The 21,163-nt window shown below is 57.6% G+C and overlaps 4 protein-coding genes across 9 annotated transcripts; 2 read left to right on the forward strand and 2 right to left on the reverse strand.

The window, feature by feature from the left end:
• Positions 1-372: 372 nt before the first annotated feature.
• CCDC85B (coiled-coil domain containing 85B) lies at positions 373-1,384 on the reverse strand. The gene has a single exon (XM_045555965.1). The coding sequence runs from the start codon at positions 1,222-1,224 to the stop codon at positions 616-618; it is 609 nt and encodes a 202-aa protein (XP_045411921.1). The 5' UTR covers positions 1,225-1,384; the 3' UTR covers positions 373-615.
• Positions 1,385-3,231: 1,847 nt separating this feature from the next.
• On the forward strand, positions 3,232-7,324 carry LOC123641308 (FGF1 intracellular binding protein). Of its 2 annotated transcripts, none has more exons than XM_045555937.1 (10): positions 3,232-3,428; positions 3,612-3,810; positions 4,011-4,137; positions 5,001-5,101; positions 5,586-5,740; positions 6,054-6,162; positions 6,241-6,304; positions 6,582-6,668; positions 6,756-6,853; positions 7,200-7,324. In XM_045555937.1, exons 1-10 carry the CDS (start codon positions 3,344-3,346, stop codon positions 7,267-7,269), a joined length of 1,095 nt encoding a protein of 364 aa, XP_045411893.1. In that variant the 5' UTR covers positions 3,232-3,343; the 3' UTR covers positions 7,270-7,324. The 2 variants fall into 2 exon arrangements, with proteins under 2 accessions (XP_045411893.1, XP_045411894.1); XM_045555938.1 differs by having other exon boundaries at positions 5,586-5,719.
• A 201-nt stretch (positions 7,325-7,525) lies between these two features.
• CTSW (cathepsin W) lies at positions 7,526-10,835 on the reverse strand. 3 transcript variants are annotated; one of them, XM_045555935.1, is made up of 10 exons: positions 10,720-10,835; positions 10,371-10,455; positions 9,480-9,593; positions 8,934-9,088; positions 8,743-8,839; positions 8,583-8,663; positions 8,373-8,498; positions 8,120-8,184; positions 7,834-8,037; positions 7,526-7,757 (listed from the first exon to the last, which is right to left on the reverse strand). In XM_045555935.1, the coding sequence occupies exons 1-10, from the start codon at positions 10,804-10,806 to the stop codon at positions 7,647-7,649; spliced, it is 1,125 nt and encodes a 374-aa protein (XP_045411891.1). In that variant the 5' UTR covers positions 10,807-10,835; the 3' UTR covers positions 7,526-7,646. The 3 variants fall into 3 exon arrangements, with proteins under 3 accessions (XP_045411891.1, XP_045411892.1, XP_045411890.1); XM_045555936.1 differs by having other exon boundaries at positions 7,834-7,948; positions 9,480-9,614; XM_045555934.1 differs by having other exon boundaries at positions 9,480-9,614.
• Positions 10,836-14,351: 3,516 nt separating this feature from the next.
• Positions 14,352-21,017, forward strand: EFEMP2 (EGF containing fibulin extracellular matrix protein 2). 3 transcript variants are annotated; one of them, XM_045555906.1, is made up of 12 exons: positions 14,352-14,887; positions 15,191-15,250; positions 15,528-15,645; positions 15,871-15,919; positions 16,468-16,674; positions 17,190-17,312; positions 17,607-17,723; positions 17,875-17,994; positions 19,132-19,251; positions 19,339-19,465; positions 19,712-19,907; positions 20,720-21,017. In XM_045555906.1, the coding sequence occupies exons 3-12, from the start codon at positions 15,535-15,537 to the stop codon at positions 20,879-20,881; spliced, it is 1,332 nt and encodes a 443-aa protein (XP_045411862.1). In that variant the 5' UTR covers positions 14,352-14,887; positions 15,191-15,250; positions 15,528-15,534; the 3' UTR covers positions 20,882-21,017. The 3 variants fall into 3 exon arrangements, with proteins under 3 accessions (XP_045411862.1, XP_045411863.1, XP_045411864.1); XM_045555908.1 differs by having other exon boundaries at positions 14,600-14,614; XM_045555907.1 differs by lacking the exons at positions 15,191-15,250; positions 15,528-15,645 and having other exon boundaries at positions 14,354-14,614.
• Positions 21,018-21,163: the final 146 nt, after the last annotated feature.

The following is a 21,163-nucleotide window of genomic DNA, read 5'->3' on the forward strand; positions in this document are numbered from 1 at the left end:
CATTGGGGCCCGCAGCGCTCCCGCGTGTGCCACAGGGGGGCGCTGTTATGCCCCGTTCCCGCCTCAGAGAAGGCGGACGAGTGGGTTCTAGGTTCCCAACACCTGCTTCCTGCCCCATTGTCTTGGACAGGAAGGAGCCTGGAAGGGAACTGGAGCCACTTCGGGGGCCGGATTATGGCTTGTTCCGGCGCCCGACCGGAGAAGTCAGTGGTTTACCACCACCTCGCATCCTATCCCAGGCTCGAGGTAATGGGGGAGTCATTAGTTATGCAGTCCTTCGGATGGGAAGGGTACCCCATCTCAGCGTCCCCACCCTCGACCCCAACCCCGACAGTACCAACAGTACCAAACAGACTCTGCCCAGGCTCGGGCTCCGCTTCCGTCCCAGTTTATTAGCCCTCACCCAACCCCCAGCAAGTCCATCTGCTCCAGCCTCCAGTCCCCCTGCTGCCCCGCCAGCGAGAGCGAGGGGCTCTCCTCGGTTTCAGGGTTTCTTAGTCCACGCCAGTGGCCCCTCGTGCGCAGCCAGGACGGCGTCCAGGTCCCGAGGTTCATCGCAGTCCCAGAGCTCCGGGAGCAATCCGGGTGGGCGTTGGCGTGGAGGAAGCAGCGCCCTCAGTCATCGGGGGAGCAGGCCAGGGGCAACTGATCCGGACTGCCCACGCTGCCGGTGCTGGAGCTTCCATCGCCTAGGTCGCGGGGCCCGCAGGGGGGCAGGGCGAGCTCGGGTGTTGGCCCGGCGCCTGAGCCCCCAGCGCCGCCGGTGCCCCCGCGGGGGCCCCATTCCTCCCCCAGCGCCAGGCAGAGCTCCTTAAGCGCCAGGTTCTCCCGCAGCAGCTCCTCCTGGCGGCCCTCCAGCTCGGCCAGCTTCTGCCAACAGCCGCCCAGGTCCTCGCGCACGGCCCGGGATGCCTGGGTCCCGAAAAGCTGCCACTGGCGCGCGGCGCGCCGCCCGCGCTGGCGCTCCGAGTCCAGGAAACAGCAGAGGTCGCGCAGCTCGCGGTTCTCTGCCTGCAGGCGCCGGTTGAGCTGCTTGAGCTCGCGGATCTCGCCCAGGTGACCCTGCAGCTGCCGATTCACCTCCTGCATGAGGCGGCCGCGCTGCACCAGAGCCGCCAGGCGCGCCGCCTCCTCCCGCCGCAAGCGCCGCACCAGCTCCTCCTTGCCCAGCGCCGCCATCTCCTCATCCGTCAGCTCCTCCAGGCCTCCTGCCTCGGCCTCCATGGCTGGTCAGGCCGCTGGAGCATCGCCCGCCCGCCGCCGCGGCCCAGGAGCCCCACGTCGGGCCCAGCGCCGCTCAGGCTCGGGCTCGGGCTCGGGCTCCGCGGGCGTCAGGCAGTGGCGGAGGCAACGTAGGCTGCAGCAGCCACCGGGGGTGGGCACGCGGCGGGGCGCGCGCCGGGGCGGGGCCGCATGACGTTGCGGAAAGACAGCCAATCCGGAGAAGCCTCCCTGGAAAGGGGCGGGGCCCGAGCACTAGAGCCGGTTCCCGCCCCATTCCAGACCTCAGTGTCGCTGACCCTCGAAAAAAAGGGACTCTGGCGTCATCGTCCTCCGCACCGGTCTCAACCCCCAGATAGGCGCTTCCTACCTCCAAGTTCCAGATCTCCTCAAGCTCGAGCCTAGGGCTCTCGGCTCCGCTGAGATCCAGCACTCGTCTGTCGGCCCGACTCCTGCCCATCCCCGACAGAACTCAGGCGGATTCCTTTCCAGCCCCTCTTACCTTTGGTTCATTCAACTCGAGAGTCTCGGCTCGCTAAGCATCGCTCCTAACTCCTCAGAACCCTGAGTTAAAACGTCGTAGCTCACTATTCGCCTACTCTCCCTCCCAGGGAGCGTTTCTTGCCTGGGGGGAGGGACATACAAGAGATTCGTTTGTTCAATAAACCTTTATTGTGTGCAAGGCCCATGCAGAAATAAATTTAACCAAGGTCCTGAGCCTGTCCTCACAGAGGTTGCAATCTGGCAGGAGACATAGGTTGTGTTAAACCAGAAGCAAATGGAGGAGAGGAGTATGGTCTGAGATAACCCCAAAAGGTTTCCCCGAAAACGTGATATCTGAGGGGCTCTGGTAGATGCATATGACTTTGCCAAGTAAAGAGAGAGCTATTTCAGGGAGATAAGCATGGTGAAAGACACTGGCACCAGAAAGAGCTGCTTCAGGAATAATGAGGGTAGCTTGATATTTTTTGAAAGGCGGATGTGTGGAGAAACGTGGTAAGAGAGGGAGGGAGGCTTCAAGAGTAGGCAGAAGCCAAATTCTTAAGAGGTTTCAATACTAGGCTGGAGCGTTTCCAAAAGCCAGTAAGGATTTTAAGCAGGGGAGTAACATTTTAAAATATGCGTTAAACAAAATTGTTCAGCCTGCTCTGTGTGGGATGGACCCTGGGAGGAGAGGTTGCAGGCAAGAAGATTAAAAACACTGTGTCAATGATCAAGGAGAGCTATGCAGAAAGACTGCGCTGGGGCAGGGTTGGTGGGAGTGGAGAGGACAAACAGATACTAACATTCAGGAGGCAAATCACCGGAACTGAATGTGGGGAGAGAGGAGTCTGGGAGAAAGCGCAGGTTTCTAGTATGAGAACTGGGTGGATGTTGGGGCTGTCACTGAGATACGAACGCAGGAAAGAAACAGATTGGGGAGAGCGAGATCTGTCTGGAATACGTTGAGCTTTTGAGGGGATTATGGGAAAACAGCATGAAGAGACTTGGCAGACAGGCGACCCCTCCGGATGTGGAGTTCCAGGCAGAGCTCTGAGGGGCTAAATAAGAGAGGTCATTAGCTTGTGTGAGGGTAGGGGTGCGGCTAAAACCATAGTGGGAGCGGTGCTCCAGGGCCAGAAGTGCTCAATATCAGGATGGACAGAGGGGCCTCCAGCAAGAGCCCCTGGAAGTCAGGTCATGCATCCCTTTCTTAGAGAAGAGATACAGGCTAGAGCATGAAACCCCTAAGTTTAGTAAACAGGTCTAAGTTGGGAAGCTCCGAAAAGGGCAGAGAAGGTGGTAGAAAAAACAGGAGGAAGTGAGGGGAGAGGCTGCTGGGGCAGGGGAGGCACTCCGGTCGCCCCCCTGCAAACGGCTGCGGGGGTGGGGTGGGGTAGGGCGGATGGGTGAGCCTGGGACTCCCCCTCCCTGAGGGAGGAGGGGCTACTCCACCGCCCAGGCCTCCGCCTCTTCCCTCGCCGCCCCCGCCCCCACTCCGCCTCTATCCCGGAAGTGGTCCACCGCTGGCTCCGGGTGCCCGGAGCGGAATCTCGATGCTCCCGGAAGTGGCCCAGCGGCGGCGCGCCCTTCCCGGGCAGTGCTTGCTCCTACTCGGGGCGCTCTGGCCCCGGGCGTCGCCATGACCAGCGAGCTGGACATCTTCGTGGGGAACACGACCCTTATAGACGAGGACGTATATCGCCTCTGGCTGGATGGTTACTCGGGTCTGTGAGGGGCCGTCGGGGGGAGCTCGTCGGACGAAGCGGTTGTTTTGGATGGGAGAGGGGGCGGGGCCAGGACTTGGGCATCCTTTTGGCGAAGTGGGCAGGCAGCTGGGTCGGGGCTGGAATCCCTGGAGGGCCTCTGGGTCTGCGGGGCAGGTCCTGATACTAGCTCTCACTCCCCAGTGAGCGATGCGGTGGCCCTGCGGGTGCGTTCAGGAATCCTGGAGCAGACGGGCGCCACGGCAGCGGTGCTGCAGAGCGACACCATGGACCACTACCGTACCTTCCACATGCTCGAGCGCCTGCTGCATGCACCGCCCAAGCTACTGCACCAGCTCATCTTCCAGATCCCGCCCTCCCGGCAGGCGCTGCTCATTGAGAGGTGCTCACCTGGTGGGATGGTGGAGATGCCAACCAGTCTGACTGTATACCCATTTTGCAGGCCAAAACCGAGGCTCAGGGAGGGACAGAACTTACCCAGGCACTCAGAAAGTGGAGAGCAGAAGGGGCCAGATCCAGGCCCTGCCAAGTCCCCCTTCCCCTTCTTTATGAAGGGTCAGTGGCGTCCTCTGCCTCCACAAGGTACTACGCCTTTGACGAGGCCTTTGTTCGGGAGGTGCTGGGCAAGAAGCTGTCCAAGGGCACCAAGAAAGACCTGGACGACATCAGCACCAAAACAGGCATCACCCTCAAGAGCTGCCGGAGACAGGTGGGCACTCCACCCACACACACACAGCACCCCATTTACAGTCCACCCCTTCACTCCATCTGTTTGGCCACTGCCCCAGCTCCAGCCTCTGATTGTAGCAGCAACTTCATACCTAGTCTCTTCTCCCTGCTTTTTGCCCCTTCTAAGTCATCACATGCCCTGTGGCCAGAGTGGCCTTTCAGAAGCCCACATCTGACCATGGCTTTCCCTGCTCATAAACTTTCATTGGCTCCCATTTCTGCATTTCCTCCTGGATAGCAGCTGCATTCCTTGGCCTTGACCTTCAGACTGTCCCTGCAGACCTCTTTAGGCTTGCATTTCTCCAGCCCCAGGCTTTCTTTGGCTCATGTCGCTTCTACCTGGAGGGTACTGTTCTTGGCCATATTTACCCCTTGAAATCCAAGGCAGGAGGTGAGATGCCACGTTTTCCACAAGCCTTTTTGGTGGTGCCAGGGAGAAGTAACCTTTCTGGGCCTTTGATGCCTTTCTTCTGTGTCTCCTGTGAGCTCCCTGTGGATGGATTAGCATTTGCTCATTTTTGAGTCCCTGGAGCCTAGCCAGGAGTGTCATTTCCGGCTCAAGCTCCTGAAGATCCGGAGAACATGGTGCTAAAATGGAGTTGCATTTAGAGATAGAGATGGAGTGAGCAAACATTTATCCAAGGCAAGATGGCAAAAGCTGATAAACATTTGTTGAATTGATAACAGGTACAAATAACTAATAGTTGGTTGAAGGAAAAACAAATGCTAAAGCGCTATCTGCTGACTGGATAGGCAAATAAGTGAGAGAGGGATGTTCAATAAACAATTTATTGTGTGAGCACCCTCTGACCAGTTCTCCCTCCCTGTCTAATTGTGCTGCAGTTTGACAACTTCAAGCGAGTCTTCAAGGTGGTGGAAGAAATGCGGGGCTCCCTGGTGGATAACATTCAGCAACACTTCCTGCTCTCCGACCGGTTGGCCAGGTGAATGGCCACCCATCTCCCCCTCTTGCACACTCCTTCCCTGGGCCCTGAGGCTGGTCTACCTTCCCCACTACAACCCTCTTGACCTCCTGGCTACTGTGGGGATATGGTTATCTCATTTCTAGTCTGTACTTTGAATCAGACTGACCTGGGTTCAAATCCCAGTCCAGCCATTTCCAGTTGGGCTATTGTGTAGTGCCACGTGTAAAGCCCATGGCTTGACCTGTGGCACTTAGGAAGTACTCAGTAAATGGTAGCTATTACTCGTGTGATCTCCCACTGTATCCCTTAGGAAACTTGGGCTGGAAACTTATCTTCTCACAGATGAGGAGGCCCATAGAGAAGTGACTTGAAACATATCACACAGTGACCTAGGGCAGAGAGAGGCCAGGACTCAAATGCCCAGCTGAGGGTGCAGGTGGGAGCTGTTTGCTAAGAAGGAATTTTAAGACCTGAGAAGACCCCCCCACTCCCCTCCCTGTAGGGACTATGCAGCCATCGTTTTCTTTGCCAACAACCGCTTTGAGACAGGGAAAAAAAAACTGCAGTATCTGAGCTTTGGCGACTTTGCCTTCTGTGCTGAGCTCATGATCCAGAACTGGACCCTTGGAGCCGTCGGTGAGGCCCCCACTGACCCAGGTGCCCGGACGCCTCCCTATCCTCTCAGGGCCTGGTTCCCCCCTAGCAGTTTCTCCTGCGGGCCCCCAGTTCCCAGCGTCTTTTTCTGGTCAGTGCCCCCACCCAGGCCACCTTTGCTCATAGTCCATTTTCCCACACACTCCTGTCTGCAGACAAAGAGCTCAGTGCCTGGGGCATGTCACTCCACCTCTCAGAGACTCTGTTTCCTCTTCTATCCCGTGGGGTGCAATGAGGTGGCAGGTGAGGAAGGCTCAGGGTGTCATGGGAGGGGTTTCTGTCACCCACCCCAACTCCCTCTGTGGGCCTCACTCAGACTCCCAGATGGATGACATGGACATGGACTTAGACAAGGAATTTCTCCAGGATTTGAAGGAGCTCAAGGTGCTAGTGGCTGACAAGGACCTTCTGGACCTGCACAAGAGGTGATCTTGGGGGATCCATGGGGCAGGGCTTGAAATAGGGGCTCAGCTGGCTCTAGGTGTGACCTTGTATCCCTGCAGCTTGGTGTGCACTGCTCTCCGGGGAAAGCTTGGCGTCTTCTCTGAGATGGAAGCCAACTTCAAGGTCTGTGGCCCCATCTAGCCTCTGTCCCTTGGGGCACCTTCAGCCTCCAGTGTACTACCCCTGCCTGGCATCTCTGCGCCTGCCCCAGATTGACCGGCAGGTGGCGCTGCCGCACTCTGCCGGCCTGTGAGGGGGAACAAACTCATAAACAACGGGGACTTGGTTGATTGAGGGAGGCAGATAGATTTGGGGAGGAGCTTGTCCCTCCCCCAGCTTCTGTGCTCAGCCCCCAGCTTCTGGGGCAGAAGGCAGAACTCCCAGGATCCCTGCCTCACAGAACCTGTCCCGGGGGCTGGTGAATGTAGCTGCCAAGCTGACCCACAATAAGGATGTCAGAGACCTGTTTGTGGACCTCGTGGAGAAGGTGAGTGGTGCTGCCCTCGGCCCCTATGATCCCCAACCTGACTGTCCCCAGGCTGTACTGGTGCTAAATATTCCCTTGGTCCCACAGTTCGTGGAACCCTGCCGCTCTGACCACTGGCCACTGAATGACGTGCGGCTCTTCCTGAATCAGTATTCAGCATCTGTCCACTCCCTGGATGGCTTCCGGTGAGAAACACTGTTCTGTCCAGCTTGGCCTTGACCCAGCCAACCAGCTGCTGGGTCTAGCCCTCCTGCAGTCTCAGGGCTGCCCATTCTGCTATGCTGGGGTTGGAAGTCTCTGTGGACCCAAGTCCTGGCTTAGAAGCTGTGTGATCTTGGACAGGTTACTTAACCTCTCTATGCTTCAGTTTCCTCATATGTGAACTGGGGATAATAATTAGAAGAATCATAAGAATTTTATGAGGACTGAATGAATTAAGGGATAGAAAGCATTCAGAGCAGTGTCTCAGACATGCTGAGTATGGAGTAAACAGCAGCTGTCACTGTTTCACTGTTGCTGTTGTCATTACAGGCACCAGGCCCTCTGGGACCGCTACATGGGCACCCTCCGTGGCTGCCTCCTGCGCCTCTATCATGACTGAAGCCCCTCTCCCACCACCCTGCCCGTGCTGACAATAAAGTTGCCATGAGTTTGGAGAATGATCCTGTCTGCAGAGGGAGGAGGCTGTGGAGGTGTAGCAGGTGTGCATGTGTATGTCTCTGAATGCCCTGGTGTCCATGTACAAGGATGTATGTGTCCGTCCACCCACGGGGACTGAGACAGATCAGGGAATGGTGTCTGCGCTCGACCCATCCAGCATCTCCCCTCCCCAGCTGAGTCCACTCAGAAGCCAGGGGTCTTGTCTTGGTTTATTCAAGCCATATTGAGAAGATTGGGAGCGTGGGCAAAACCTTGTGGTGGGGCTGGTGAAGCGGCAGCAGGCATAGCAGGAGACAGCTGCAGGGAGGCTGGGCGGGCTCAGGGGGGACAGGAGATCCGGCGTTTTCTAACTGGTTGGCCCACGCGGGCAGTGAGTGGGTACTTGGTGATGCCGCAAGTGTTGTTCCCTCGGTGCAGCCGGAAATAGCCCTAGGAAATTAGGGGATGTCAGGGCTGGAAGGTGGGGAGAGGCCTGTCCTGCCCTTCCCCAGTAGATCACACTCACCTTCTCTCCCCAGTGGGCCCCCCAGGAGTTTTTTAGGATCCAGTATGGGATGGAACGGCGAGGGCGCGACTGGGGCGCGACTGTCTCTGCCCCTATCCCCTCCTCTCGCTGGTCCCTGCCAAAACCCACCAGCAGGACAGAATGATCCACATGCTGGGGGTCACAGGTGGCGGGTGTGGCCTTGATCACACCTTTCTGGTAATGCTGCAGGGCGTGGGGGCAGAGGAGCTGAGTCTGGGGCCAACTCCCCTATGTGCTCCTCCCCGCATTCCCTACCTCATCTTACCCTCAGTAGCTTCATGTTGATGGTCACGGTAATGGGGCCGTGGGTGGCGAGGTACTGGGCAATTCCTGGGGTGGAAGGTGCCATCAGGCCCTGCCTGCCCTGTGGCCCCTGCTCTAGGCATATGGCTTGTCAATCTGCACCCTTTACCCCTCCCCCCTCCCTCAACCCCCCATCTTTGTCTGTAGACCCATGTGTCCGCCCCTGCCCTGGTGTCTGTCCCCATCACCCCCGCCTATGTGTCGCCCTGCCGCACTCTGCTCATTGTCCTGCAGCATGATGAAATCCTGGATCCAGGCCACCTTCTTGTACTTCTTGGCCTGGCACTTGTGGTTTTTGATGTGGCCCTGGAATGGGTAGTCCTGTGCACTGGCCAGCCCGCCTGGAGATAAGCAGGATGAGGGAGGAGGCTCCGCTGCTGAACAGCCCCCCACCCCTGCAGCTGCCCAGAGCTGTGGGTACTCACTGTTGTTGAGGACAGTTACAAATGCATCCCAGACAAAGCCACCCTGGCAGCCATCCCCACAGCGGCCACAATCGAGCAGCTCTGGTGTAAGAAGGGACAGTATGAGAGAACAGGCCCTAGCCCTCCCCCGCATCCCACATGTGTCCTTGCCCAGCCCTACCCTGCACAGAGACTTCCACAGGGGCTTTGTATGTGATGCCCCACAGGGCTTCAATGTTGCCCGCTGCTGCCATGGCCCAGCAGCAGTTGCAGTTTTCCTAGTGAGCAAGAGGGTAGAGGCAGATAAGGTGTGCAGGGCATACCCGCCTCCTCCCACCACTTGGCAGGATTAGGCCCGGCTGGGGCAGGCACCTGGTTCTGGATGGGTGAGATGACGTTAGCCATATTCCTCCAGTCACAGGCCGGGGGCTCTGGCTCCCCCTGCTCTTCAGATCCTACCTTTCTGCCCACGCTGGGCACCTCTCCAGCTGCCCTCTGATGCCCATAGATCTGGCCAAACTCCTCCTCTGGGGGACAGACAGAACCACCAAGGTCACAGTTTTGGCCCCTTCTTTGTATTCTGCCTCTCCCACTCCAACCGACCACATCCTATTTGGGTCCCTGTAATACCTTGGGAGGCAGCAAGGCAAGGATACTGAGGCCTAAAGAGGGGTCAAGTTCCTTGCTGGGGGGCATCCCCTCTACCTGCTGCCCTTAGCCCCTGAGCTGGGCTGGAACACAGGTCTGCAGTATTTCTGCCCCTGTGGTTGGCTGTTTGGGGTAAGCACCCGGGCCTCTGGTTCTCAGGGTCCCTCCCTAGGCAGTGAAAGTGGAAAGTCTGCATGGCCTGTCTGCCAGCATCCCTGCAGGATACTCTGCTTCCCCCCCCACCCTGTGGGCCAGGAGGGTCTCTAGTACCTGTGAGGTCACTGAATGGAGTCACCCCAAACTCAGCTGTGCCCAAGTCCTCCTCCTGCAGCCGTTGGGCCTGGGCCAGGTTGTGAGCAAAGATGTCCAGGCGGCGAGCATACTCTGGATCAAGAGGGAGTCCTCCTAGGCCAGTTTCCAGGCCCCCGGGGGCAGGAAGTTGCCATTGGCTGCGCATCCTCCCTCCCACCCACCCAGGTGGGCACCAGCTCCACTGCTGTAGCCACAAGGCCCCACACAAACACCTAGGCCAAGGAAGTGGTTACGCAGCTGACCAACAGTCAGGTTTTCCCCAGAGGCAGCAAGTGGGGTATCTCTGCTCATAGTGCAGAAAAGCCAAGCAAGGGGTCCGAGGCAGAGTGACTCGGAAGGAAAAGGCGGGTGGCTGCAGACCGGCTTCCTGTCAGCCCACCTCTGCCTCCTCACACCTCTGACCACAGGTGGGGAGGATGGGGCACAGGCAGCTTGGGCTAAAAGCCCCCTACGGAAGAGAAGACTGTAGGGCTGGCAGTTCATGGGGGCAGAGAGGGAGGCCCCAACATGGGGACAAAATTGGTATCTTGGGTGTTTGCTGAATAAACACATGACTAGATGGTGGTCCCGCACCCACTGTCTGGAATCACAGGGGAGCGGCTATGGGGCCAAGAGACCCTCTAGGACTAGGGCAGGCTCCCAACAGCTGCCCCTTGCCCTCCATGTTCCTAGCAAAGAACGATCTGTCCCCACACGTCCATTTGGGAAACCAGGGAGTGCTCCCCCAAGCCCTGCCACGGTCCTGCTGAGTTGCCTTGGCCAGAACTATTCCCCACCCTGAGCCTTGATTTCTTTATCTATTAAATGGGGGGAGGGCATCAGACTGGAGATGTACGTGCCCCGTGATACCTGCTGGGTTCGAGTAACTCCGGTTGAACTGGACTTGGAACAACTTGAAGACCTCTTTCAGCTCCAGCGGCTGGGGACCTGGGTCCTGGCAAGGAAGCAAGGGTGGAAAGGGGGCAGTGGATGGAGGAATCATTGCTGGGACCCCAGTTAGCTCCCAGCCATGCCAGGACTGGGCTAAGGAGTCAGTCTTCTCTCTGTCCCCATGTGGGCTTGGGCACGTCACCCACCTCTCCAGCCTCAGTTGCTCACTGTAAGAAATAGGAATGACTAGGCTGCTGTTTGTTAGGGGTGACCCCAGCCGTGGGGCTGGCACAGGTGAGGGCATGGGGGGCAGGTTGACAGCACTTACCTGGGCCCTAAGGGAGCCCCTGATGCCTTGGGCTACGCCTGCCACCAACAGGGCCAGGAGGCAGGAGAGGGGAGCAGTTCGTGCCATGGTGGTTCAGCCCTGGTGCCGGAGGCAGGAAGTTGTATAGATCAAGCTGGAGGGGGAGAGGGCGGAGCTGGAGGAACTACGAAGGGGAAACCAGGCTCGGGAGGGGGACCCCTAGAGCACTTGGGCTGCCTCAGGCTTTCATCCCCTCCACCTGCCTCCCTGCCTATTCCTCACCCCACTTCTTTTTCTTTATTCAACAGAGGCTCTGGGCCCACACTGTTCTGGGCAATTCTAGGGATACGGAGATGAATCTGTCCTTAAGGGATAGATAGGAGGAGATAGATCTGAAGTGGACAGTGACAATATACAGACATCAGTGCCATTACAGAGAAGTCCAAGGTCTTTAGGAGCCACAGGCCCCTGACGACTAGGTGGGATGGAGGGTGCTCAGTGCCCTCTGGGGAACCGCACCTGCTCATCCTGTGAAGCTCAGCTCAACAGCCACCTCCCTCAAGAAATCTTCCCTGCTCCCCCAGCCTCTGGTGTAACCTCTCACAGCCCCTCTGCCCCTGCTGCACCTGTGCCCGCCCGCTTGGCATCTGCCTCCCAACCATGCCAGGAGTCTGATTCATCTGTGTCCTCAGTGCCCAGGACAGGGCCAGGGACGGAGTGGGCTCGATGGGTGTTTATTGACTGAAAATTGATTGCCATGGGTTTTAATCAGGAAAGTGCAGGGGCCAGGGGACATTAAGTAGCAGCTACTGCCTCCTGTTCCTCATCCCTGCCAGTCTGGGGATGAGGAGGCAGAAAGCTAACAGAGTGGGTGTTGCAGACAGAGCAAGGCCAAAGCCTATGAGGTCAAGGGCTGGGTGGTGGCATTAACACCTGTTACTGCTGCCTCAGTCTTAAGTGGGTCCTTGGGCTGGGGCCCTCCTGGATGGGCCCCCAGGCTGAGAACCTGCACCCAAGACCAGAGGGGTGTGAAAAGCTGGCTTTCTAGGGTTCCACTGGGGTGGGAGGAGGAGGGGAAGAGAGGAGGGCTCTGGTTTATTTGTTTACATGCTCACTGCCTCATCTCATTGGGACTCTTCCCAGGGTTGTGAGGCTCTAGTTGGCTCCATTTCATTCCACTCCCCCAGACAGGAAGCCAAGGGACTCCTCTGAAGAGTGGCACTGCCTTTGTTAAAATGCAGTGCTCAGGCCATCCCCAGAGTGGCGCATGGCCCCGTGGTTTTGGAGCCCAGTTACGGGCCTGAGGCTGGTCTTGTCCTGTGTATGACCTATGAGTACAGCCCCAAATCAGCCCTCAGAGCTGGAGGTCCCAGGGTGGGCACCAAAAGGGGGTGGCATACAACCTACCTGTTGTGGTGGTGGGGATGGAGGAGGCCAAGAGGGGGAGGGGCTGAGGGTGTGGGCTGGGTGGCCTTCCTCTTTGATCCTTTCCTTCCCTACCTTGAGTGGAGCTCCACGAGGCTGGGAGGTTTTGCTCTGTGTTGCTCAGTGCCATGTCCCCTAGCACAGCATCTGGTCCACAGTGGCCACTTAATAAATATTTGTTGCTCTGGGAGGCTGAGGTGGGAGGTGCTCAAGGTCAGGAGTTTGAGACCAGCCTGAGCAAGAACGAGACCCCATCTCTACTAAAAATAGAAAGAAATTATCTAGACAGCTAAAAATACATATAGGAAAAAAATTAGCCAGGCATGGTGGCACATGCCTGTAGTCCCAGCTACTTAGAAAGCTCAGGCAGAAGGATCGCTTGAGCCCAGGAGTTTGAGGTTGCTGTGAGCTTGACGCCATGGCACTCTAGCCCGGGCAACAGAGTGAGACTCTGTCTCAAAATAAATAAATAAATATTTGTTGAATGAATGAATGAAATCCCCCCACTTGCTCATGCAGATCCTGGTTGGCGCCCAGTGAGGGCTGCACTGTGTGGGCCCAGGGGTCTCAATGCCTGGGTGGGAGTCACTACTTGGTAGGAGAGAGACACCTACCAAGATAAGCTCTAAGAGGGACCCAAAGCAAAGCGGGTGGAGGCAGGGAAAGTCTGTAGGGTCGCAGAGGTTGGAAGAATTGTTCTGAGGAGGCAACTCCAAGTGGCAGGCTCATTTGGGCCTAATAGTGCAAAGATGGAGGTTCAGGTCCAAATTTGAGTCATCAACTGTACATTAAGACATTCCCCTCTGGGCCTCAGTCCCTCATCTCTAATTGGCCATGACAATTCTTGTGGTAGGGCTTGAGTGGAATGACATTTATTGGAGCACCAACTACCCTGGCTGGCACAGAGTAGGGGTTCATATGGTGGGTCTTTAACACTCTTTATATGGGCAAAAAGCCCAGAGAGTCTTGGAGTCAATGGACATGAGCTCAAATCCTGCCCTCACTACTCTGGTTGCACCTGGGACAGATCTCTTAGCCTCCCTCATCTGTGAAGTGGGGTGATAGCAGCACCCTTTCCCCGCCTTGGCAGGAAGATTGCACGAGGCCCACGCCAGTGCCTAGAACAGTTAGATCTTAATAATCAGGAGCTATTTTCATTATTTTAAAAAATAACAGCTTTATTGAGATATAATTCACATACCATAAAATTCACCCTTTAAAAGTGTACAATTCAGTGGTTTTTAGTATATTTCCATAGTTGTGCAGCTATCACTACTAATTTCAGAACATTTTCATCATCCCAAAAGAAATCCCATACTCATTAGCGGTCACTCCCCACTCCCGCTTCCCCTGGCAACCGTTAACCTACTTTCTCTCTAGGGTTTGCCTATTCTGGGTATTCCATATAAATGGAATGTGTGGCTTTTTGTGTCTAGCTTCTTTCACTTAGTGTAATATTTTCAAGATTCATCCATGTTCTAGAATGTATCAGTTCTTTCCTTTTTATGGCTAATATTTCACTGCATTAATGTACTGCAATTTGTTTATTCATCACTTAATGGACATTGGTGGTTTCTCATTTTGGCTGTTATATACAGTACTGCTATAAACACTGTGTACAGATTTGTGTGTGTGTGTGTACATGTTTCCAGTTCTCTTGGGTATATACCTAGGAGTGAAATTGCTGGGTCATGTGGTAACATTTTGAGGAACTGCCAGACCATTTTCCAAGGCGACTGCACCATCTTATGAGGGTTCCCATTTCTCCATATCCTCGTCAACACTTGTTATTGTCTTTCCTTTTGGTTTTAAAGAGTATTATTTTTTAAGTCCTCGCCCCAACGGCTGGGAAGGACAGTGGTGTTGGGGGTGCAGGGGAGTGGAGAGGAGATACTCAGCAGTTCACCGGGAACCCCAAGGGCTCACCTGGGGACCCACCAGCACATCCCCTACTCGGCACACGCCCTCGGGACCACGCTATGGGCTCTACTGTGGGGATCAGCAGGGATGGGAAGAAAAAAGCAGGGCCTGGCCATTCCGGCTCCCAGTCTGGTCCCAGGCGGGGGATCCCTGACACGCAGCCCTTCCCGTCTGGCCCCGCCCAGAGACGTGGGCAAAACGAGGCCCCGCCCCTTCCTGGGAGCCTGCTCGGCCCAGACCCCGCCCCCAGGGACACGCCCTCCACTTGGGGGCGGAGGCGGAAACTGGGTGGGGGACGTGGGTGAGAGGAGGGTTGGGGAGGCGTTGGCTCTGGACCGTGGCGTCTTGCGCGCGGGAGTTCGGCTCTGCCCTCTTTCTCAGGGGCTTCCATTCATTTTGGGCCAAAAGTGAACTACCGCCCCTGCCCCCAAACTATTGTGCTTTGCGAATGGAGGGCGCGGGGGAGGCCGTGCCGCCGTGAAGGGACCAATTAGCCGAAGACGGCCCTGGGGGTGGAGGGCAGAAGGGAGAGAGATGGACAGCTCTGCGCCTGGGAGCGTCTCGTTCCTGGGTGAGGGTCTTGAGACCCTGAGTGAAGTTTGGGGACCGTCTAGAGTGACGATCTGGGAGCACAGAATACAGTTCTGGACAGAGTAGAGTGAGGACCTGGAGGCCCTAGGATTAGGTAGTGTAGGTGTCCAGTGCAATCTTGGAGGTGCAGAATAGGAGTCTGGGGGCTCTGGGATTAAGGTGTGGGTGCATAGGTTGAAATTGTGGGGGCTCAGATTAGGTAGGGGCTAGGCGCGCAGGATGACATTTTTGGTGAGGATGTGGGGTCCCCCGGGTGAGTCTGGGGGCCTGGCATCAAGGTCAGCGGCCCCAAAGATCGAACGCTGGGGGACCCTGGCCCAGCGCCGGGAGGCGGCTCTGAGCGGCGCCGCGGGGGACCGGGTGGGGGCCTGCGGCTGGCCGGGGGCGGAGAAGCGGGGGGTCGGGGTCCCTCCCCCTGGCGCAGGCTCAGGAATCCGCCGAAGGGCGGGCGGAGGCGCCGGGGTGGGCCGCGCCGCGGCAGGCGGGCGGGCGGGGGGCGCTTCCTGGGGCCGCGCGTCCAGGGAGCTGTGCCGTCCGCCCGTCCGTCTGCCCGCAGGCACTGCCCGAGCCAGCTGAGCCGCCGGAGCCGCGGGCCGCAGGGCCGTCGCAGGCCCAAGTGAGTGGCCGTCCGTGGGGGGAGGGCTCGGGCCGTAGTCTCGGCCGAGTCAGCGGCTGCGCAGAGCCCAGAGGCCCGAGCTCTTCGGCCTGCGCCGCTGGGGGACCGGGCGGGGGCGGGGCGGCCCCGGGCGGGTGGGCCTGGGAGCAGAGTGGGCCTCTAGCCCTGGGAGGCTCCAGGGCCCCGAACATCTCTTGAGCGGCGGGGCTCCGGGTCCTGGGACAAGGATCGGGAGTGCAGTGGCAGAAGCCCCTGACCCCCGTCCACCACGTCCCAGCCCCAGGATGCTCCCCTTCGCCTCCTGCCTCCCCGGGTCTCTACTGCTCTGGGCGCTGCTGCTCTTGCTCTTGGGGACAGCGTCTCCCCAGGATTCCGAGGAGCCGGACAGCTACACGGTGGGGACGATGGGGCCACTGGCCTGGGACAGGATGGGCAGGGAGAGACCAGGATCCTGGGGTGGCTGCTACTGGGGAAGATTCTCCCCTCCTCTGGTTGGTAGAGCAGCTGGGGGCCATTGTTTGGAGCAGGCAGGGAGGGTGGTCAGGCTCAGGCCCTGGTCTTGGCCTGGTTAGTTGGAGGAGACCTGAGGGTGACCACTAGGCACTCTGGTTCCCTTCCAGGAATGCACAGATGGCTATGAGTGGGACCCAGACAGCCAGCACTGCCGAGGTGAGTGTGCCTGGGGGACCAACAACCCCCAGGAGCCGGGGAAGGGATTGATTGCTGCTTCTCAAGGACAACCCCATCTTTAAGAGATGCACCAGGAGCCCAGTGGCCTGTCCTCTGCCCTGCTCCAGCTGAGACCAGCTCTGATTCTCTAGGGGCAGATCAACTAGGGGTGACCCCTCCCTCTCCCAGAAACCGAGGAAAGCCTGCCCCTACCCCCAGAGGAGCTGGATCCCATACACCTTTGAATCCCTCTCTTGCCCAGCTCTTTGTTCCCATCACAGCCTGGGAGGGCAGTGTCTGCGGGGTTGGGCTGAGCTAGGGCCAAGGCTTTAGGGAGAGGTAGAGACCCATTTGGAAGCAGGAGAATGAGAGCACAGTCGGAACAACCACCCCACCTCCAGCCCAGGCAGGCCCTTAGCTGGCTGAGCAGAGAGGGAAGGCTTTGCCTGGGCCCCACAGCTTAGAGAAAGCCGAGTGGGGCTCCTGCCTCCCACTCCTTCCAGGGCCGGCCAGGAGACTGGCTGTGCCCAGCAGGCCCCTCTTTGCAGATGTCAATGAGTGTCTGACCATCCCTGAGGCCTGCAAGGGGGAAATGAAATGCATCAACCACTACGGGGGCTACTTGTGCCTCCCCCGCTCAGCTGCCGTCATCAACGACCTACATGGCGAGGGGCCCCCGCCACCGGTGCCTCCCACTCAACACCCCAACCCCTGTCCACCAGGCTATGAGCCCAACGATCAGGAGAGCTGCGTGGGTGAGTGGAGGTCACTGTGGTGCCCAGGCTTCTAGTCCTCTCTCTAAGCATCTTAAAAACTCAGGCCTCTCACCTTCCTTCCTGGCTCAAAAGCTGCCTGTGGCTTCTCATGGCCACTGTGACATGCACACCCTCATGCAGATCCCCACTTTGTTTGGGGCCTGCCACAGGTGGCCCCAGCTCGTGTTCCACTGCCCCATCCAGCTCCTGGGACCCTCCCCTCGGTTGCTGTGGAGACAGTGCAAGAGCTCTGCCTCCCAGCCTAAGTCCTCTGGGAGCCACAGGCCTTGGAGGAAGAAAAGTCCAGGAATCAGTGTTGCTGGGGGTGTGTGAACAGGGCCTTGCTTCCTGTGCCTGCCTGACATGGGGTGTCACAGGTAGCAGTGCCTTTCCTGTGGGCTCCAGGTTGAACTGCTATTTGTGTTGTCAAGAGGATCTAATCCAAGTCCTGGATCCATCTGTCGTGTTGGGTGGCTGGTGGGATCCCAGGTAGGGCTGAGTGATGTCTCTCACAGATGTGGACGAGTGTGCCCAGGCCCTGCATGACTGTCGCCCCAGCCAGGATTGCCATAACTTGCCTGGCTCCTACCAGTGCACCTGCCCTGATGGCTATCGCAAGATCGGGCCCGAGTGTGTGGGTGAGTCCAGGGAGCAGCCTCTCTGGTCCCTGTGCTGTGCCCCTGGTTGGCTCTCACCCTAACGCCCATCGCAACCCATCCGCAGCCTTCACTCCAGTCCCCTGCCACCTCAGCCCTCCTGTCATCAGACACAGAGGACTCTACGGGGATGTGTTTGGGGGTGTGTCCTGGCTGACCTGGCCCCGTCCAGCTCCCTGGACACACACAGGACTATGGGTGGTGAGGCCTTGAGTCACAGCCGGCTTAGGCCTACCTGGCTTCTGTCCCCTGCTCTCCTTTCCCTGCCTCTACCAGACATAGACGAGTGCCGCTACCGCTACTGCCAGCACCGCTGCGTGAACCTGCCTGGCTCCTTTCGCTGCCAGTGCGAGCCGGGATTCCAGCTGGGGCCCAACAACCGCTCCTGTGTGGGTGAGGCTAGGCCAGGCCGGGCCCCTGGGTCCTGGGTCCTGGGCAGGGAGGTGTGAGGTGGGGGAGCTCCTTTCCTGACCAGCTGAGAAGGCGTGGGGGCTCTGGGCTGCTCCTCCGCTTTCACCCCTCCTGTTTTTCCCGGCACCCCCAGATGTGAACGAATGTGACATGGGGGCCCCATGTGAGCAGCGCTGCTTCAACTCCTATGGGACCTTCCTGTGTCGCTGCCACCAGGGCTACGAGCTGCACCGCGATGGCTTCTCCTGCAGTGGTGAGAGTTCCACCCCAGCTGTGTGCTCCTCCATTGGTCACCCAGGCCCTGCATCCATCACGCTGTGTCCCTGCCACATAGTCCTCCATTTGATGCCTTCAGATACCATGTGTTCTGCACCCACGTACCCCTGGGTGCTCTGCCCAGCGCTGGTTGTCGGGCACTCACAGCCTGGTGGGGAAGGCACCGAGGGGAACAATGAGGTCCCTACTGAAGCCCACTGGGGAGACCGAGAAGGATGTGGGTGCCACTCGTGCCGAGAGTTGGGCTGACCTACATTCAAACCCAGCACTAGGGCAAGTCACTCTTGTTTCTTTTGTAAATGGGTTGTGAGGATTAAGTGAGGCAGTGTAATAGATGGGCTTCATCAGGTCTCAAACAGCGGCGCTTTAAAGCGGTCTACCATGTACGGAGAACCCACCCTATGCAGCTTTCTTCCCTCACACACTTGCCCTCCTTTAATCCTGTCTACAATCCTAGGAGGTAAGGATGATTTTTTCCCTTCCTCTGCAAAATGAGGACATTAATATCTCCCTCTAAATTTGTTGGGAGGATCACAAAAAATACACATGAAGTCTTGGATAAATGGGGACTTTTATTATTCAACTAAGAGAGGTTAACTGACTTGCCCAAGTTCATGTAGCTAGAATGAGATGGGACCGAAGCTCAAGCCCACCCTTCTCACTGAACTGCCAGGTACCCCGTTTACATTATGCTTTGCTCCAGAATAAGGCCTCATAGGTACCTGGCAGCACAAGGGTTACGAGAGCAGAAAAGTTTCATGCCTGGGTAGTTCAGTCAGCCGGCGACTACTGGGTGCTTGGGCTGATTGTGGGTTGCAGAAATTGGGCAAATTATTGAAAACTAGAGCAGGCTGGGCCCTCGAGATTCATCTAACCCGTTCACTTCACTGATAGGGAAAATAAGGTTCCCCAAGATCAGCCAGTAGGATTCACACCCAAGCCTCTAGATTCCCAGTGCTTTTATTTAGTATTTTCTTCGTCTTGGGGCAGAGAGAGGTCTGTGTGCTGGGGCCATCTTTCTTTGAGCCCTGTCCCCTGCTACATTCAGCCTAACGTGGGACTGATTTGTGAGGACTGCCCTTGGCCCAGGGTGCTCATGCCCGCTCTTTCTCAGACATTGACGAGTGCAGCTATTCCAGCTATCTCTGCCAGTACCGCTGCGTCAACGAGCCAGGCCGCTTCTCTTGCCAGTGCCCGCAGGGCTACCAGCTGCTGGCCACACGCCTCTGCCAAGGTACAGGTTTCGGGGGTGGGTCGGGTGGATGGTGTCAGGGGCTGGCGGCCTGACGCCCCTGATTCCAGCCCCTCTCCGCTGGCACAGACATTGATGAGTGTGAGTCAGGCGTGCACCAGTGCTCTGAGGCCCAAACCTGTGTCAACTTCCATGGGGGCTACCGCTGCGTGGACACCAACCGCTGTGTGGAGCCCTATGTCCAGGTGTCTGACAAGTGAGTCAACTCGATGCCTGGCCCCCAAAGGAATTACAACTCCCAGAGGGCTTTGGGGCAGACTGGTGTCTATTGGGACTGGCCAGTACCCCTGAAGGCTAAATGGGAGTTGTCCTTCTTCACCAAACTGCAAAAACTGTTATAGCAGGAGTGGGAAGATCCCTTTGGGATTCCTCCTTTTGGGGTAGATGAAATTTGGGGGATGGACAAGGACCTCATTCCTGTCCCCCATCTCGGGGTCTCTAGCCGCTGCCTCTGTCCAGCCTCCAACCCCCTGTGTCGAGAGCAGCCTTCGTCCATTGTGCACCGCTACATGACCATCACCTCGGAGCGGAGTGTGCCCGCTGATGTGTTCCAGATCCAGGCGACCTCTGTCTACCCTGGCGCCTACAATGCCTTTCAGATCCGTGCCGGAAACTCACAGGGGGACTTCTACATTAGGGTAACGCTTTCTACCTACACCCCTCAACTGACCTGCATAATCTAAAATTGAATTCCAGGAAGCCTCTGGGGGAGACTGGGCTATGCCACCATGCCCCGCCTCTTTTCTCAAAGCTCCGCCCCTGGAGGCAGGATCCTGTAGGAGGATAGGAGTGTGCCAAATTCCCATGGCATAAAGGACAGGTTAAATGCCTTGTTAAATCCAAGTCTAACAAGGCACTTGGACACTAGGGTTTGGGTCCCAGTACTGGTTTCCCTTCTCTGACCTTAGTTTCTTCACCCCAAAAACAAGGGACTGGTATGAAAGACCTGTGCAGGGGCCTGGGGTCAGAGAATCCAGCTGTCTGCTGGCACAGCTTAAGGTGGGAGGGATCCAGGTGTGGCACACACTGAGGGATGTAAACCCGCAGTCCTTGTGCTGTATTCAACATGGGAAGGGGTTTGTCTGGTTATCATTGCTTGCTCTTTCTTTTTCACTGAATTCTTTGAATGGAGTCTACTCCCTCCATGTCAAAGGCCCTGCCACTCCCAAATGTCACACCTGGCCTTGAATCATCGGTTACCCTGGTTAGAACTAGCTGCAAAGGGTGGGAAGAGCACCAGCAGGAGATGCCCAATGGCAGGAGCCTGGGTGCAAGAGAGATGTCAAGGGTGTCAAAGAGCTGGATGAGAACCCAAGGTCACAGTCTGGCCAGGGCTGTCTGTCCACCTCTTGGCCATTGGGCAGAAGGTGATGCTGGGGTAGTGCCCAGGCACTGTAGGCTGACACAATCTATTTGTCTCTCCCCACCCCCCCCCCACTGTTTCCTGCAGCAAATCAACAATGTCAGCGCCATGCTGGTCCTTGCCCGGCCGGTGACGGGCCCCCGGGAGTACGTGCTAGATCTGGAGATGGTCACCATGAACTCCCTCATGAGCTACCGGGCCAGCTCTGTACTGAGACTCACCGTCTTCGTGGGGGCCTACACCTTCTGAGGAGGGGGAAGGGGTCACCCTCCCCACAGCCCCCTATAGCCAAGAAGCCTGGGGCTCAAGGATGACGGTGTTCTGCTAAAAGCGAAGCTGTTATTGTGAAGGACAGAGAGAAAGGCAATAAAGGGAGAAAGAAGGAGTGCTGGTGGCCGAGGAGGGCCGGTCACACTGCAGTGAGCCTCAGACTGGGGGAGGGGTTGGGCCCATGGGAGGCAGACCAAGTCCCAAAGGGGAGCTCTGTGCTTAGGACCAGGGGGCCCTGCTGATGGGAGCTGGGACCTTTGG

Source organism: Lemur catta, chromosome 7 (assembly GCF_020740605.2).
Source record: "Lemur catta isolate mLemCat1 chromosome 7, mLemCat1.pri, whole genome shotgun sequence".
Classification (NCBI taxonomy): domain Eukaryota; kingdom Metazoa; phylum Chordata; class Mammalia; order Primates; family Lemuridae; genus Lemur; species Lemur catta.

What these genes read in the sequence shown, in the direction of transcription:
- CCDC85B (XM_045555965.1), bottom strand. Translation starts at nt 1,224, where the DNA reads ATGGAGGCCGAGGCAGGAGGCCTGGAGGAGCTGACGGATGAGGAGATG.
- CTSW (XM_045555934.1), bottom strand. Translation starts at nt 10,806, where the DNA reads ATGGCACGAACTGCTCCCCTCTCCTGCCTCCTGGCCCTGTTGGTGGCA. An exon ending in GGGGCTCCCTTAGGGCCCAG is followed by an intron (nt 10,456 to 10,719) that starts GTAAGTGCTGTC and finishes CTTCCTTGCCAG; the next exon opens with GACCCAGGTCCCCAGCCGCT. An exon ending in TGTAACTGTCCTCAACAACA is followed by an intron (nt 8,499 to 8,582) that starts GTGAGTACCCAC and finishes GCTTATCTCCAG; the next exon opens with GCGGGCTGGCCAGTGCACAG.
- EFEMP2 (XM_045555906.1), top strand. Translation starts at nt 15,535, where the DNA reads ATGCTCCCCTTCGCCTCCTGCCTCCCCGGGTCTCTACTGCTCTGGGCG. An exon ending in AGGAGCCGGACAGCTACACG is followed by an intron (nt 15,646 to 15,870) that starts GTGGGGACGATG and finishes GTTCCCTTCCAG; the next exon opens with GAATGCACAGATGGCTATGA. An exon ending in TATGTCCAGGTGTCTGACAA is followed by an intron (nt 19,466 to 19,711) that starts GTGAGTCAACTC and finishes CGGGGTCTCTAG; the next exon opens with CCGCTGCCTCTGTCCAGCCT.
- LOC123641308 (XM_045555937.1), top strand. Translation starts at nt 3,344, where the DNA reads ATGACCAGCGAGCTGGACATCTTCGTGGGGAACACGACCCTTATAGAC. An exon ending in CTGGCTGGATGGTTACTCGG is followed by an intron (nt 3,429 to 3,611) that starts GTCTGTGAGGGG and finishes CTCACTCCCCAG; the next exon opens with TGAGCGATGCGGTGGCCCTG. An exon ending in CTCTCCGACCGGTTGGCCAG is followed by an intron (nt 5,102 to 5,585) that starts GTGAATGGCCAC and finishes CCCTCCCTGTAG; the next exon opens with GGACTATGCAGCCATCGTTT.